The 17,856-nt window shown below is 37.7% G+C and overlaps 1 protein-coding gene and 1 long non-coding RNA gene across 6 annotated transcripts; one reads left to right on the top strand and one right to left on the bottom strand.

Annotated features, from left to right (window-relative positions):
- Positions 1-2,857: 2,857 nt before the first annotated feature.
- On the bottom strand, positions 2,858-5,584 carry LOC104758106 (uncharacterized). Of its 5 annotated transcripts, XR_015587654.1 has the most exons (7): positions 5,324-5,584; positions 5,018-5,087; positions 4,862-4,928; positions 4,692-4,753; positions 3,769-3,860; positions 3,503-3,697; positions 2,858-3,117 (listed from the first exon to the last, which is right to left on the bottom strand). It is a non-coding gene; the product is annotated as an uncharacterized LOC104758106 (long non-coding RNA). The 5 variants fall into 5 exon arrangements; XR_002036320.2 differs by lacking the exon at positions 5,324-5,584 and having other exon boundaries at positions 5,018-5,316; XR_002036321.2 differs by lacking the exon at positions 5,324-5,584 and having other exon boundaries at positions 3,503-3,681; positions 5,018-5,316.
- Positions 5,585-11,033: 5,449 nt separating this feature from the next.
- LOC104758107 (serine/threonine-protein phosphatase 7 long form homolog) lies at positions 11,034-17,319 on the top strand. The gene is given in 13 exon segments (XM_087495588.1): positions 11,034-11,635; positions 11,993-12,100; positions 12,193-12,950; positions 13,033-13,120; positions 13,442-13,876; positions 13,951-14,101; positions 14,311-14,915; positions 15,028-15,555; positions 15,722-15,856; positions 15,983-16,090; positions 16,170-17,180; positions 17,182-17,250; positions 17,252-17,319. Coding segments are annotated over 12 exon segments (4,047 nt in total). The 5' UTR covers positions 11,034-11,635; the 3' UTR covers positions 17,303-17,319.
- The last annotated feature ends 537 nt before the right edge of the window (positions 17,320-17,856 follow it).

Below are 17,856 nucleotides of genomic sequence, written 5' to 3'. Positions count from 1 at the left end.
TGTCTGGTCTAGTGTGGCTAGCCAAGAACATTAACGCTCCTATAGTACTGAGGTATGGCACTTCAGGACCGATAACTTCTTCATCGTCCTTCTTTGGACCGAACGGATCTTTATCCAGTTCAAGACTTCTCACCACCATTGGGCTGGTCAATGGGTGAGCATGATCCATATTAAATCTCTTGAGTACCTTTTCTGTATATGCCATTTGATGCCCAAGGATTCCATCATTTATGTACTCAAGCTGCAATCCCAAACAGAATTTAGTTTTACCTAGGTCTTTCATTTCAAATTCTTTCTTTAGATATTCTACTGTTTGGGCGATTTCCCCAGAGGTTCCTAGGATATTCAAATCATCCACATATACTGCTATGATCACGAACCCTTTGTTTGCAAACTTCTTTATAAAAATACATGGACTGATTGGGTCATTCTTATAGCCTTCCTTGGCTAGATCCTCACTTAGTCTATTGTACCACATTCGCCTACTTGGTTTCAGTCCATAAAGGGATTTGTTTAGCCTTATGCAGTATTGTTCTCGAGAACCACTATTATCTTTGAGCTCAATACCCTCTCGTAATCTCATATAAATTTCATTATCCAGTGGACCATATAAGTATGCGGTTACAACAACCATTAACCGCAAATCCAGTTTTTCTCTTATAGCCAGACTTATTAAAAATCTAAAAGTCGTTGTATCAATCACAAGGGAGTATGTCTCCTCATCATCTATTTCTGGTCTTTGTGAGAATCCTTGTGCTACAAGCCATGCCTTATATCTCACGATTTCATTATTCTCATTTATGTCCAACTGGCTTTATATCGAATGGTGTCCTTAAGATCGGACAAAACACGTTCCTCTTCTTTAAAGAGTTCAACTCCACGTCAATGGCTTCTTTCCATTTTAACCAATAATTACTTTGAGTGCACTCTTATATAGATGTGGGTTCATGGTCCTCATTTATTTCAAGTGCTACCTTATATGCAAATATTTCATCGATGTCGACATCTTTACGGTTCCATTGTATTCCAGACATGATATAATTGATTGAGATCTCATTATTATCAATACCTTCAGGTCCTTGAGGTTCAACGTCCCAAACCTCATTTGGTACCTTAGGATTTGCCGCGGCCATGTCTATAATTTCCTTAACCTCGGTTTGTTTTGCACCTTTCTTAGATTTCCGAGGGTTCTTATCTTTGGAACCTAATGGTCTACCACGTTTCAAACGTACCTTAGACTCTATAGCAACTTGATTATTGTGTCCCTTTTGAACATCAATACGTACTGGTGCATTACAAGCTGGTATGTACGATTTTGTTACTCTCTTTGGGTCAGCAAAGGAATCTGGCAATTGAATAGCTAGCTTTTGCAAATGTATAATCTTTTGGACCTCTGTATCACATGCTAGAGTCCGAGGATCTTGCCAATTTAAGGATGTTTTGATTCCATGATATTTCTTTAACCAGCTTGTTTGTCTCTCCACCCAACATTAGGAAAATCAGATTCTATAAATTGACAGTCCGCGTATCTGGCCTTAAATAAATCACCTGTAGTTGGCTCAAGATACTTAATAATGGTAGGAGACTCATATCCAACATATATTCCCATCCTCCTTTGAGGTCCCATCTTAGTTCTCTGTGGTGGAGCAATAGGTACATAAACGGCACACTCGAATGTTTTGAGATGAGATATGTCTGGCTCATGACCCGTTAATAATTGGGATGGTGAATATTTATGTTCACTAGATGGCCTGATGCATATAAGCTCTGCTGCATGTAATACTGCATGTCCCCAAGCCTACACAGGAAGCTTCGACCTCATTAGCAATGGTTGAGCGATTAGTTGTATTCGTTTAATGAAGGATTCAGCTAATCCGTTCTGTGTATGGACATGTGCCACAGGATGTTCCACACTCACCCCCATGGACATACAATATTCATTAAACGCTTGGGATGTAAATTCACCAGCATTGTCTAGACGTATAGTCTTAAGTGGAAAATCTGGAAAGTGGGCTCTTAGTCTTATAATTTGAGCCAACAGCCTAGCAAATGCTAGGTTCCTTGTGGATAGCAAACAAACATGCGACCATCTGGTCGATGCATCAATCATGACCATAAAATATCTAAACGTCCCACAAGGTGGGTGTATAGGTCCAAAAATATCTCCTTGTATCCTTTCCAGAAAATTCAAAGTCTCCTTAGTTACTTTGACTGGTGATGGTCATGAAATAAGTTTCCCTTGTGCACATGCTACACACGTGAGATTCTTAGGGATAACATTTCTCTCTTTAAGAGTGTGCCCATTTGAATTCATAATTAGCTTACGCATCATGTTAGAATCCGGATGGCCAAGCCGGTCATGCCATAGAGTGAATTGTTCATTGAACATTTTATTCTTTGCCAAATTAGCTTCTATCATATTAATCTTAGCATGGTAAAGACCAGTGGCTAGTGCAGGTATAGTCTCTAGGAATTTCTTATGTCCTTGTACGATTTCAGTGATATATAGGAACTCTTTGTTTCCTTCACCCTTTGTTTCAACATGGTAACCATTCAATCGAATGTCCTTAAAGCTCAATAAGCTTCTCTTAGAGCTGGGTGAATACAAGGCATCACTTAGTTCAAGATGTGTGCCATTTGGTAATAATATATGAGCCTAGCCGTAGCCTTCTATTAGGCTTGCTATACCCGCAATTGTACTAATATTGGCATTTTTCATTATGAGATTAATAATATATATTTTGTCCTTCAAAATTGTGTGGCTGGATCCACTATCCACCACAAGTATATTCTTGTCCTCAGCCATTTCTATAATGGACAATAATTTTGTTTTAATTTTTAATAACACATGCAAATATATATTGAAGGAAATAAAATCATTGAATTTAAACCAAATAATTATCCAATCTCTATATTAGTAAAAGAGGAGTACAAAATTACTTCCGGGTCGGGTTAAAACTAAAATTAACCCGAAATTAACTATTTCGGATCCGATAACTATACTTGGGTGATCCAAATGAGACAACTACAATAAATCCTAGCTGTCAGCTCTCCCTCCAATTGCTCGAACAAAATCCGAATGTAATCCCAAATAACGAAATCCGTTAAAGCGCAAGCCTACACTTTAGGCAACATTAAAATCAATTAGAGGAGATATGGTATATAAATCTTAACAAATGGAAATATATGTTTTTACGGGATCTCATTTCTTTCTCCTACGATTTCATATTCATACTTCTAAATATATGATTAACAGATTAACAGATTTATCGTTTTAACATTCACCAAATATCTCTAAACTTTACCTAATATATATGATTACCGGATTCTTAGTCCCGTAATCAAATCTCCAAAAACTGTATCACCAACTCATTCAACTAAGATTCGACTAAAATTACGGAAATTTGATTACCTAATTAATTGGTAAATCAATTACGATAATTTTAGAATAAATTCTACTCTACCTATAAATACTCATTACTCATACACATCAACATCATACCTTCCAACAAATTTTTCCAGTGATTCTCACATACTCTTACGAAATGGCTGCCAACTTAGAAGTAACTGATCTTGCTGACATCAAAACTTTCAAGACTGTTTGGAAGGTCCAAGTCAAAATCATCCATAGCTGGCAGCAATATACCAGCTACTCTGGTGAGACCCTAGAGATGGTCCTAGCTGATGTCTCGGTAAGCTTACCAACAATACACATAAAGTTCATACCTTTATATTCGAAATATTTAGTCGAATTATTTAGTCACTTACTATGAATATGTTTTCCTTTTCTCTTTAGGGTACTTTGATCCATGCGACTGTGAAGAAACAACAGCTTCATAAGTTCCAGCGTATGATCGTCCCTGGTCAATGGAGAATCATTGAGTTATCATCAGTAACTACTTTGCTTATTTGGGTTTCAAGAATAACTGGAAATACGTGATTTGAGTATATCACAAATCATAGAATATCCTTTTTCTATATTCATCTCTATATTAGTAGAAAAAGAAATTGGAAAATAAAAACCCTAGCTGGAAAACCTTTATAAATACCACTATACAGAGAGAATAGGAAGTCTCATTCTTAAAAAACTATTCACTTTTCTAAATTTTCTCAAAAAGCTTTTGTGACAGAATGGATAGTGGGAAAGAAGCGAAGAACATCCAAGATCCATTGCTTGCGGCTTGGTTCGATCTCAACAAATACTGTCCAGAAGCAAGAGGACTAACGTTTGAGGACATTCCATTGTACTTTACTTGGAATCCGAAAGAGAAAAGCTTCGTAAGACGGAAGAGAACAAATGGGAGTAGAAGGATATCGTATATGCCAAGTAAGTTTGAAGGTCAGAACAGCTTGAAACTTCTTTTTCGTTTTCTAAAAGGACCACAATCTGATAACGATTTGAGGACTTATGATGGTGTCGTCTATGACTCATACAAGGACGCATGTATGGCCAGGGGATTAATACAAGAATGATTATTCTTTTTGTTTCTGTACTTTTAAAAAATTTCTGAATTTTCCAGCTTTATCATGTTTAAGTTGTTTTGTGTTTTCATTTTTTGAATGGAAATGATATTAATAAAGGATCTCTTTCTTTTCTAATTAAGGTTGGCTAACATTTTACCTAAGCTTTTATATGCAACAACCAATCAAACATATCAATATGAGTTTTTAGAGAAGATAAGAAGACTTACCATGTTAAATTATTGTTGATAACTTCATCTCCAATCTGAGTAAGAAGATTCCATGAAAGTGCCTGAAAAAAATTATAGTATTTTAGTATAGTCCGTTAATAGTGTATAAGGAATATGAAATCAACTTACGCAATAAACTTGGTTTAGTTTACAAGACTAGAAAAACTCACAGTTTAATCCAGCGTACATGATGTTTCTCTGTTCCGTCTCTTTGGTTAGATCTCATTCGCATATTTACTGAAAAATGAGGACATATCAATAAGACCATTAAAAATTAAAGCAACGTATACACTTCTACTTAAAAAGGAATATTGCAATGGTCTCACCTGAGCAAGAAGTGTACTGTCTCAAAGATTGGACGATTTTGACTTGAATCCGAAAGCCAGTCTTGAATTGCTTGATGCCATTTGTAAACAATAATGAGAAAATGAACCAAAGAAACAGTTAAAAATTGAAGCTTCAATTCATATATAATTTACAGGCATTGCTGGAGGAAATATATCGATCGACTTGAAAAAATTTATGAAAACGAATTCTAAGAATTACTCAGAATGAAAACAATATTAATCAGAATTGAAACCCATTAAGGTAGTAATATGTAATTTGATTTACTGTAATCATAATCAACTTACCCAATTAATAGAGATGTGTCGGAGATTTGTAAACCACACACCCAAATCCAAAGTATAATGAGGATTGCATGTTCTTGATTACGGCTGCCTCCCCAAAATTGGATAAAAGAAAACGAACTGGAGTGTGTAATTGAAATTATCGTGTTTCAATCAATTTCTGGTATAGAAATTGAGATAATCAAATGTTTTGAGAGGTGGAAACGCAGTCGACGATGTCTTTCGGTGAGGGAGATCGAGAAAGCTCTTCAATTCTACAGAAAACGTTTGTTTAAAAAAAAAATCAAAAGCCATTGCTGATTTTTGTTCTGTTTTTTATGATTTTTTAATATCCTTAAAACCCACTGTCGGCCCAATTAAGCCCAAAACAACACAATTGTTTTTTGGTCTATCAATTATATTTACTACAAAACGTTTGTATATTAAACTGAAATAATGTACTCAAGAAACATAGGTTACATTATGTTATAAAGTTAATTTCATGTATATTTCATCCCTTCATTGTTATCTTATAAAGTTAAAATGAACATGTATATACAATTTTCCCCCGCGCTGTAGCGCGGGTCAGGTCCTAGTAAAATAATCCAATCAAATGCAAAACATAAAACATAGAAATTAAACCAAACCAACATTTAAACTTAGTTATCTTCTTTTAGGCAATCAGAAGTCTCATAGTCAAGTAGGTCATCATTCTCATGGTCGAAATCTCCTTCACCATCGAGATGAACCAGGTTAGCTTCTGGATTTTTCTTCAAACTCTCTTGATAGAGGTCAATGAGAAACTTAGGTGTTCTACACATCTTGGCCCAATGACTAGACATACCACATCGGTGACAAACCGATTTAGCCTTGTATTGCGGTTTGAAAGACCCACAGCCTCTACCACCACGACCGCGACCAGAGTCGGATCGGGTTCCACGGTCGTAACCATTATATCGGCTCCCTTGGTATTGTCCACAGCCACCACGTCCTCTTCCACCACGGCCACAGCCATGGTGCTTATCTCTATAGACGTAATTAGACTCCGTGGTCTCCTTGGGCTCTTTAGGATCTATAGGATTTTTCTTTGCCATGTTAACCTTGTGTGCTTCTGGTAATGGGGCTGTACCAGGAGGTCTCAATGCACTATTCATCATCAATAGTTCATTGTTCTGCTCAGCTAGCAGCAAACAAGAGATTAGGTCTGCATAGGTCTGAAACTCCTTTTCACGATACTGTTGGTGAAGCAGTATGTTGTTAGTGTGAAAAGTAGAGAATGTCTTCTCTAGCAAATCCTTCTCAGTAACCTCAGTACCACACAACCTCAGGATTGAGACTATCTTAAATAGCTCTGAGTTATACTCATCCACGGATTTGAAGTCCTGGATCCTTAGGTTTTTCCAATCAAATTGAGCCTTTGGTAGGAGCACCGTCTTTTGGTGTCCATATCTGCTTTTCAGCTCTGTCCAAAGGTCAAGAGGATCTTCAATGGTGAGGTACTGGTTCTTGAGACTCTCAGCAAGGTGAGGGCGCATATGCATAATGGCCTTGTACTTTTGCTTGTCAGAACACTCAGATTCTTCCTCAATGCATTCGCACAAATCCTTTGATTTCAGCATGATCTTAGTGTCCAATGCCCATTGCAAGTAATTGTCTCCAGAAACATTCAAGGTAGCATAGGAGAGATTGTTGAGCCTTGCCATCTATACAATAGAAGATATGTATCCGGTCATTAGCATGCCGTATTTGAGACCGAACCATGCAATCAATTAATAGGTCATGCGGTATTTGAGACCAAACCATGCCATCAAATTTAAACCTTAGGTCATGCAGTATTTGAGACCGAAACATGCCTTGCCTTTACTCATAATTTTTGTGGCTTTGGTATGCATGGAAAACAAACGAACCTAAATTGATACTAGCATGCAACAATTTCCTTTTATTAAGTATTTCCTTTTTTTTTTAGAATGAATTTTCTATTCTAATTAGGAAAAGTTTTAGGGAATATGTTCTAGGTTTTAGGATAATTACTAAAATTGATTTGGAAGTTATCCTAATAATTTTAACAACCTAGAACAAATCTATGCAATCGATTTTAGGATTCATGCAGCCGATTTTACAGAAACAATTTAAGCAATAATCGATTCAAATTTCTATCTATGCAAGGTTTGATTTTAACTTCAAGGATGCATGCAACATATGAAACAATCAAGCAACAACAATCAACCGGATTTTAATTATGATATAAACGGTTCAATTTGCAAACAATCTAGCAACCCAAAACCTCACATAATCCGATTTTAAAGTTTTAGGGTTTAGGGATCTTAAGCTTTTGTTAGTTGATTGTTTGCTTGTAGATTTTTAGTGTTCCATTAGATTTAAGGTCAGATTCGATTTCATAGGTTCTAAGGGGGTTTGATTATTGTTTACCTTCCACCGTTTTGGAGGTTGACTGGATATGAGCCGGGAGCTAAAGACCTCGGTTTTACTTTTCTCTTGATCACGAACCTCGGACTAGGTAGGAGGAAGAACCGATCACGAACTCGAACTGCTGCTCGAACAGGAACGGATCTCCGAACAGAACTCACCCCAGACAGAAGCGGACCACGAACTCGGATGGATCACGAACAGGAACCGATCGCCGAGTATAACCACGAACAAAGGAAGAAGGTGGCAGCGGTTTAGGGTTTTAGGGTTTTATCTCAGTTGGACTTTAGAACAAGTCGTGCTGATAACGTGTTATGAAACTAGAGAACTCGAAGGTGGAAATTCTCTTATTCTTATTGATAGAATCGAATAGAGGTTACATATATATAGTAAAAGGTAAAGCCTTATCACAACTAACTCCTAAACATATTAGGAAACACTTAAACCTACTTAGACTAAAGCTTATGGCCGATGGGCCTTATGGTCTTGACCGATGGGCTTTATGGCATGGACAGTGTATAGGCCGGTTATGGAAGATCCACTCCAAGTGTTTTACAACATAGTTAAGTTTTTTGGTTATTAAATCGGTTATTAAACCAATTTTCAACGCCTAACCAGTATAAAATCGGTCAACGATTCATTAGACCGAATTGCACATAATTGTGGCGGTAGTGGTCTGATCAGCGATTAAGCGGGCGATTAGGCGGCCAGGCGGCCGCGTTTTAAAACAGGGGCTCAAATTAATCCCTAGAGCTACTCTCTCAAATTAAGAGATCACTGCAGTACTTAGGGGTCGAATTCCACAAGTACTCAAGTCTACACAATGGATTATAGAGTTTTTTAATTAAGCTAAATCAAAATATTAAATTAAAAAACGATGCAAAAACTTAATTAAAAGTGTTGTAAATTCAGGAATTTATGAAATATTAAATCAATCAATAAATTAGGATTCAAGCATTTAAAGATCAGATCTATAACTCCAAACACTTTTGTAAAATAAATCAATTCTCACTGCAAATATTATCTAAATTTAAAACCAAAAAATTCAATTCTCTTTGTAAAATTCTAGGTAATAAATCAGCTTTAAAAACAAGTTTAGATTGTTCACAAAATTATTAAATCAAATCTCTTTGCAAGAAATAATTTTGCTCATCAAAAGGTTTTATCAGGAAAATCAATTATATTCTCATATCAATTTATTTTCCTAGGTTATTAATTCTAGATGGTCAATCAAGGATTAATATGAAAAACAACCTAAGATGAAGATCTAGAAAGATAAAGAATCCTAAATAAACAGATCTAATAATTCATAAAAACCCTACGAAAAACCCTGAACCTAACAAGCAAACTACTCAGACATAATCAATGAAAAACAAAACATAATTCTCAATAATAAGCAATTGAAATTAAAAGAGTAAAGAGAGAGTTTATGATTTCTTCTCTACAAAGCAGTTCAAATTTCTCTCTCCCAAAAACTCTCAAAATCTCACAAGGTTGCAGATAATAAAATTTGCTAGAAAATAACTTAATTGTTTGTAAAACCTAAAAATACTATTTATATGTCCTAAAACACGTCATGGACTAATCTTGCAAATATGGAAAACTTTGGGTAACTTTTGTAAATCTTCCAAAACTTGATCTTGAGTTGGATAAATGGGGTGTCAACCGACACCAAGGGTGGTGTCGATCGCCACCAGCACTCTTGATTGATTCCAAGTTGATTTTCTCTGGATTATTGCTCCAAACTGATCCAAATTGCTCCACTTTGCTCCATCCATGCTAAAATTCTAGAAAACCTGCAAATACTCCAAAACATCCTAGAAACACATCAAAAGACACTAAAACACTCCTTATATCATGGTTAAAAACCAAAAAAACCATGATATATCAACTCCCCCAGAATTAACCTTTGCTTGCCCTCAAGCAAAACATAAGCTTAGACTTGTGAAAGAGGTTTGAAAACTGGGAACTCACTCAACTGCATGATGATTCTTATTCGCACTCTTCATTTACTTGAATGGAGGAGAATATACTTTGATGCCATGCAACTTGGATGAATGTCAGCTTGACACATTGCCTCCTGATGTGTCATCACCACACGCCTAAGAAGGAGAAGGCGACACCTCACCTCTTTTTGCATGTCTCCACTACTTCACTCAAGACTCTATAAATAGCATCATTCTTTCTCATTTGGAGAAGAGAAAAAGAGAGGAGTGCCAAGAGCTGGCGAGAGTGAGAGAGAAGAGAAGAGAGCGAAGGTCTGGAAAATTGTTGTGAGGAATTTTCACCGATCAGTGGTTGCATCAGCGAAGTGGAGATCGAAGCTAGCAAGAGATTCAGCGGATTTCTCTTGGGTTCTTCGAAAATCTGTGAATTGTCAGGGAGCATAGATCTGAACTAGATTTGAGTGGCGACTCAATCTAGTGTCAGTTTGCATGTGCATATAGTTGCATTTCTGCTTGATTTTCTTAAGTGAATTTATTGAGTTTTGCATGCATATTCAAGGAGCATAGATCTGAACTAGATTTGAGTGGCGACTCAATCTAATATCAGTTTGCATGTGCATATAGTTGCATTTCTGTTTGATTTTTTTGGATGAATTTATTGAGTCTTGCATGCACTTTGAGTTGAGTTGGTTGCTCAGTATGGTTCAACCTTGAAGACAAGATTTGTTTTAAATGGGAGAGTGATGATACATATGAAGTCCAACACCCACCTATCCTCTACCAAAATCGCAGAAGGGACAAGGCCCATAAAATATCCAACAAGTGATGAAGGCTCCAGAAGTACGAGGTGTCACTGTTGACTGAAATAAAGATCAACCAAGGTTAAGATTATTCACCATAGTTAAGGAATAAACCAAGCTATTAGCTGGCACTTGTCCACGTAGCCATAACGGCTAATAGGTGAGGATAATTAAGACTTAGTAGTAGTATAAAAGAAAAGGGTGGGGGATTAAGAATAAGCATCTAGTGATTGGATCAAGTTTGTAAGGAGGAGAGGAGAGATTCTGTAAGTTCTCTCAAATTTGTACACCTTTCTATCAATAATAAGAGTTGTGTTATTCATTCATTTCTCTTGTCGGAGTTTATATTGTTAATCGTATCAAAATTGATAACAGAGCAGTGCAATATTGGGAAATCACATAAGCAATGCCACAAAAAAAACGGAGGAGTTGGAAAAAGTAGTTGAATATCATGTGTTGTCTCCACTTCTAGGTTCATCACCGTGTCTCCTAGTGTGATCCCTAACATTTTTCTCTTTGATATATAAATGAATATATTTGTATTGATGTTAATGGATGTAGGAGTAAGGGAGAATTGAGTTGATGATCATTGATCAGTTAAATTAGGAGATCACAAGCTGGTTAGGTTCGGCTATCAAAAGAGAGAGAGACATGGTAAATAAGTTCAAATGAGGTGCATGCAAAAGAGCATCGCGTGGTGTCTTTACGAATTGGGTTCACGCCACGTGTCTTGTACAATCTTTTTTGTTTCGAGTAAACTTCAACGCAGCACGAACGATGATGCCTAGAGAGACTCGAGAGTGTGTGGATCCTTTTTTACATTTTACACTCAGAACGTTATCGTGTTACCTTCGTTTGGGCCGAGACTATGGTTAACGGGCCCGTGGACAAGTTTTTAATTAAAACGATGTCGTTGCTTGGAAAAGATTAGATCCTCGGACAGACCTAGAAGGATCAGAAGTTCTTAAACGTTTTTGGTTAAGGGAAGGGAAGAAAGGCGAAAACTTCTGTCGGATCTGGAAGCTCTCTCTCTCTCTCTGTCTCTGTGTCTCCCTCTCCCGCTTAACGCTTCTCTCTGCTTATTACATTCCTCTGGTTTTTTTTTATATTCAAACGTCTCTTTTTCTTTTCTGTTTTTGTTTATCACGGACGCTTTTTCTTTGGTACGTCCTCTGAATTCTCTAATCTCACCCACGCACACTTGTTTATGTTAATCGTGCCTTTGTCGAAGTTTGGAACTAGTTTAGGGTTTGTTCTGTTCATTATTAGGAACGTAATTAGAAGTTTTCATTTTCGAATTATTGTGACTCATAATTCGAGCTTAAGAACATTGAAATATTAATAGGATTAAGCTGCTTAATTTGATCGGAACAATAGCTTTTCAATTAGCTGAACTTCATTTCTATTGACTCTTTTAATTTGTCAAATTGCTAGACAAGTCTGAGAAGTTTTAAATTGAATCTATAATTTGTCACATTTGATCATTGTGTTGTTGTCCTATGATGTGATATATTATGTAGATGGAGGTGCAAAGTCTATTAAACTTTGATTTGGACCCTGGTCCAGTTGATCAATCTATATTGGTGTGGCAACATGAGCATAGGTCAGCTGCTATATGGGAAGATGAGGTTTGTACTACTAGTTAGCCATTTATCTTGTTTCTTGTTTTGCTTCCGGTGTTAAAATTGTAAAAATTTTGAGTCTTACTTCACATTTTCAGGTTCCTCCCCGTGAACTGACATGTCGGCACAAATTATTGGGGATGCGAGATTGGCCTCTGGACCCTCTTGTGTGTCAGAAATTGATCGAGTTTGGTCTGTATGGAGTGTACAAGGTTGCGTTTATACAACTTGATTATGCTCTAATTACAGCTTTGGTGGAGAGGTGGAGACCTGAAACGCATACTTTTCATCTTCCTGCTGGAGAGATCACAGTGACTTTACAAGACGTCAATATATTGTTGGGTCTCCGTGTGGATGGACCTGCAGTAACTGGGAGTACAAAATGCAACTGGGCTGATTTATGTGAGGACCTGCTAGGTCATAGGCCAGGTCCCAAGGATCTACATGGTTCTCACGTGTCCCTAGCATGGCTGCGTGATCATTTTCGGAATTTACCTGCCGACCCTGATGAAGCCACGTTGAAGTGTCACACTAGGGCTTTTGTATTAGCTTTAATGAGTGGTTTCCTATACGGAGATAAATCTAAACATGATGTGGCGCTGACGTTTCTCCCTCTGCTAAGGGACTTTGGTGAAGTGGCTAAACTTAGCTGGGGTAGTGCTACCTTAGCACTTCTCTACAGAGAGCTGTGTCGGGCAAGTAAGAGGACTGTTTCTACCATTTGTGGTCCTCTTGTTTTGCTGCAGTTATGGGCATGGGAACGACTGCATGTTGGTCGTCCAGGAAGACTTAAAGATGTTGGTGCTTCTTATATGGATGGCATAGATGGTCCTCTACCAGATCCATTAGGCTGTAGGTAAATTAAATTTATCATATTCTGTTGTTCTTACAAGTTTAATTTCAATTTTGGTTTGCTTATGAAACTTCTTGAAAGCTAGGTGGAGGGCTTCTCTGAGTCATAAAGAGAATCCTCGCGGAGGACTGGACTTTTACAGGGACCAGTTTGACCAGCAGAAAGATGAGCAGGTATAAAATATTGCTTTAGATGACCGAGCTTTGATCGCTGAGTTTAGGAAAGCAGAGGAAATATTACAGACCAACTCCTAATTCTGACGAATTAAGCATTTGTCGAGAGTTGATACAATCTTTTTAGTAATGAAATTTATTTTGTAAATCCTTTCAGTGAACTATCCTTTAATTATAAAAGAAACACTTACAGTGCAAGTACTGGTCTCTTATAGCCGTTTATAGATATGATAGTGTGCAGTGGTGGGATATCCAAAATTGTATTGTAATATTTCATCAAAAGGTCACTGATACGACTTGTGATTTTCTTTTATGATATAGGTTATATGGCAGCCTTACACTCCAGATCTTCTAGCAAAGATTCCTCTTATATGTATTAGTGGTCAGAACATATGGCGAACTGTTGCACCACTGATTTGTTTTGATGTTGTCGAATGGCATCGTCCTGATCGGGTACTTAGACAGTTTGGTCTTCACCAAACAATACCAGCACCTTGTGATAATGAAAAAGCTCTTCATTCTATTGACAAAAGAGGCAAATCAGAATATGACTGGTCAGCACGCCATAGTCGACATATTGAACTGTGGGAGACACGTGAGTCATCTATCGTTTCCGGTGAGCCTGAGTGTAGCCCGATGGACTATAATGATCCTTATATGGAGTGGTACCGCAGAATTACTAGAAGAATTATTAGTCCTATGAACGAGAGGCGCCCTGGGCAGTTTCTACCCACTGGTTTTGCTTTCCAAGTGCTTGTAAGTTTATTGGTCAACATCATAATTCTCTGATTTCGACTTACTTAAATTTACAACCCAATATAAAATTACAGGTTCAGAGGGTTGCAGCCATTCATTCTCGATCTAAGGCTTCACTTGAGGAGGACCTTACTGTTGACACTGCAAGGCAGACATTACAAGATATCGTTGATATGTGTGCAGGCGCCCTTCAACTCAATGCGCCTTTAGGCTCATTATCTAATGGTAGGATTTCCATAAAAATCATCAGAATAAATTTTAGGGTACAATTCCTTTTTATAGTGATTTTTCTACTTAAACTTTCGGTGGCTTGGTGATGTATTAGCTGTAACCAATACAAGAAATGAATTGACAATAGAGTTATGGATATCCTAGTTAATTAACCAGTTTTGTCGAGGCTTATCATTTTAACTTTCGTTATTCCTTTGTTATAGGCACTGTTGCTCAAGCTCCAACTTCAGAACCATTTTTTATGTTACCTCAACCTATGCCTACAATAATATCCCGAAAGCCGATGCCTAGAGAAATGGTATGCGTACCTTTGAATGAAATGGAAATCGATGATGGTCCCTCAGTGGAACATTTGGAAATGATGCCACCTATTCAGGATATAGGATTTGAGCAGTCTTTACCATCAGTTTCCCAGAAACCTCTTTTCTGGCCGTCAGGAGGGAAGCTTACTTTCAGTTGGATTTGTGATGTAATGTTGGGGTTTGATTGGTCGTCGAGGAATGTCCCACCTTGTGAATTTTCAAGTGTTCTGCCTTATCATGTCTTGGATGAGCTGGTTCTCTCTGCTTCCAAAATCCTGAAAAAAGAGCCAAACTGCGTTAGGATTGAGAGTGACAAAGCAAAGGTCGTTGTGGTTGGAGATCTACATGGGCAGCTACATGATTTGTTGTTCCTTATGCAGGATGCAGGATTCCCGAATGGTGATGCAGGACTCCCCAATGGTGATCAGTTCTATGTGTTCAATGGGAATTATGTAAACAAAGGAGCGTGGGGTTTAGAAACCTTCTTGCTTCTTTTATCATGGAAGGTAATCTTATGATCTTTTTAATTTATGTCTTTGGAGCATAATCTGCTATTATACAGCTAGACTAGTCATGCCACAACACATTTTAATAGCAGGCGCTTCATCTTTTTGCTAGGTGTTACTACCGGAAAGAGTATATCTTCTACGTGGCGGTCACGAGAGCGGAAGTTGTTCATCACTGTATGGATTTAAAAATGAAGTGCTAACCAAGTATGGTGATAAAGGAGCTTCTGTCTACAGGAAGTGCTTGGAATGCTTTCAGTTACTTCCTTTGGCTTCTGTGATTGCTGGGAAGGTATTCACAGCTCATGGAGGTCTTTTTCGTGATGTATCAAGATTTCTCTCGGACAAGCAAGAACGAAGCAGAAAACGCAAGCGAGCTCAGAAAAAACAAACAGATAATAGTGTCCTTGAGACTGAAAACAGATCAGATTCCTTGTCTCTTGGCTCGTTGAAGGATTTATTGAAAGTGAAAAGGCGTGTTATAGATCCTCCTACTGGAGGTTCAAATTTGATTCCTGGTGACATTCTTTGGTCAGATCCATCACAAGACAACGGCCTCTTTCCTAACAAAGAGAGAGGGATCGGTTTGTTGTGGGGTCCTGATTGCACCGCAAAGTTCCTACAGGACAATGATCTAAAGGTTAGATTGATTTGTTTCGCATATATAATAAATTGTCAGAAAGATTGCACCTATAAGCATCGAGAATTAGATAGCAGAACTGAGTGGGGAATCAACCAAATGCGTTAGGATATAATCAGAACAATTTCGTTATTCAGCTTCACGATGTTATTTCTTTGTATGGCAGTTGATCATCAGAGGGAAGGGATCCCCTGACGAAAGGGCTAAACGAGATGATCTTGCACCAATGGATGGAGGATATGCAAAAGACCATGAAGGGCTTATAACTTTGTTCAGTGCTCCTGATCATCCTCAGTTTCAGGTATGGTCTATCTGATATTCGTATTGGCTATCTTCAACCTGTAGTAAGCTCTTCAACAAAACGGCTAATAGAATATCTCATATCCTCTTGATGTTGTATGTGTTGTATCTGTTGTCTCGTATGCAGAACACAGAGGAGAGACACAACAACAAAGCAGCCTACATAATTTTACAAATCCCCGAATGTGAGGAGCTTAAATTTCAACCGCTTGAAGCAGTATCTCCGAGACCAAAGGTAGTTCTACAGTTAATTACGAGAATCCTAATTTTAATATCTCTTTAAGTTTATTCTTGATATGTTCTGACATCCGCAGGCTGAGGCGTACTACGACTATAGAAGCCTGATTCATTCACCCAGCAATTTAGTACACAATATTACTAATTCTGTTGACTCACCTTCCTCAGCGCCTCATTACAAAGATAGTTTAATATCTTCTGAAAATGTGGAATATAAGTCCATGGATCTCTCTGAACAGATGGAAGTGGATGAAAGAGATGATGTCGATTCCAAGTGCTCAGAATCTAGAACTGATGAAGTTGCAGCTTTTGGATCTCTAGCCTCTAGTGATAAAGATATGGCGGTTGATTCTTCAGAGAATACTGAAAATGGTTCCAAAGAAGCTGACCATTCCGAATCACGTACTCCTAAAGTTACTGATCTTGAACCGCAGTCAGCTTGTGATCTGTATGTGCCTGATTCTGGAGAATTCCTAGAAACTCGGACAGAAAAGGTTGCGGATATTGAACAAATGTCAGTTGATGAAATTGCTGGTGAGTCTGAATCCAGAGTTGGAGAAGTAAATGACGTAGAAGCCTGTAACATTACTAAGATTTCAGAAGAGAAAGCAGAAGAAGGAAGGAGAAGCGAGTCACTTGAGGCGTCAAGTAATGTAATAAGTAAAGAAAAGCCTCGTGATGCCAAACCAATAGTAGATGACCGTAGCACCACTGGTGATGCTGGAGTAGAATTGGAAATTACATATGATGAGAAACTGGATAGTACAGCAACTGAGATCATAGGGAACGGTACATCTGAATGTACGACAGAGGGAAACAGAGAGATAGCCACTGATGGTACTGAGAAGTCGGAACGTTCAACCAGCAAACTCAATAATGCAGTGCCCGGTGAAGAAGATATGGATGATTCTGATCTGGGGACTGTAAATGGTGGCTTATCGAAATGTCTAACAAGCAAGCCAGTGGTGGGTCATGACAAGTTTACAAATGTTACGAAACCTTGTCATAATAAGGATTATGGAGAGTCTGCAGATAAGCCAGAGAGAGTAGTCAAACTGGTTACCTATTCTAAGCGCAAGTCAGCTGACAAAAAAACACATGGTTGATTCTAATGAAGACTCCCAACAGAAGGTTAATAATGCTGTTGATACTAAAGACTAAGGGTTCTCTTGACAAGTCGCACTGGGTTCCAAAAGATATGGAATCATGAAATGTCGTTCCACTGTTGGAGGTATATATAATCTCTCTTCTAAACCTGTCTAGGCTTACAAACACCCTTAGCATCACTAGTCTGTTTATATTTTTGTGGTTCTATTGATTTGATTTAAGAGGGTTCTGTGGTAAATTCCCGTTAACAGGTTCAATTCATTTCCAACACATGCATCTTCTTACCATGAGCAAAACTTACAAATGTTGATACACAAATCGAAGATCTTTTAGCTCACACTTCTGAGTCAGCTCTTGATTGATTTGCAGATGATGAACAGCTGACTCACTTTGGATGTGTCCTCACTCCTCAAAGCCAATGTACAGTGGTCATAATAGCCAGTAGCTGGTAACCGGATCCGGTTTGATAATATAAGATTTTGGAGTTTGATTAGTCGATAGTGCTGTAAACCTTATTCTCTTTTCTTGAAATACCTTTCTCAATCAAAGTTTATGTTTTAGTTTACATAGTGTAAGTTTTGTATTTCTTTTTAATTGTCTTTCATGTTTCATCATAGAAATTAGAAAAAACTAAAAACGGTAAATTGTTTACTAAAA

This window comes from Camelina sativa, chromosome 17 (assembly GCF_030686135.1).
Source record: "Camelina sativa cultivar CO46 ecotype springtype chromosome 17, ASM3068613v1".
Taxonomy (NCBI): Eukaryota; Viridiplantae; Streptophyta; class Magnoliopsida; order Brassicales; family Brassicaceae; genus Camelina; species Camelina sativa.
The sequence above is the reverse complement of the archived record's forward strand: the minus strand, read 5'-3'. Positions and strand labels throughout refer to the sequence as shown.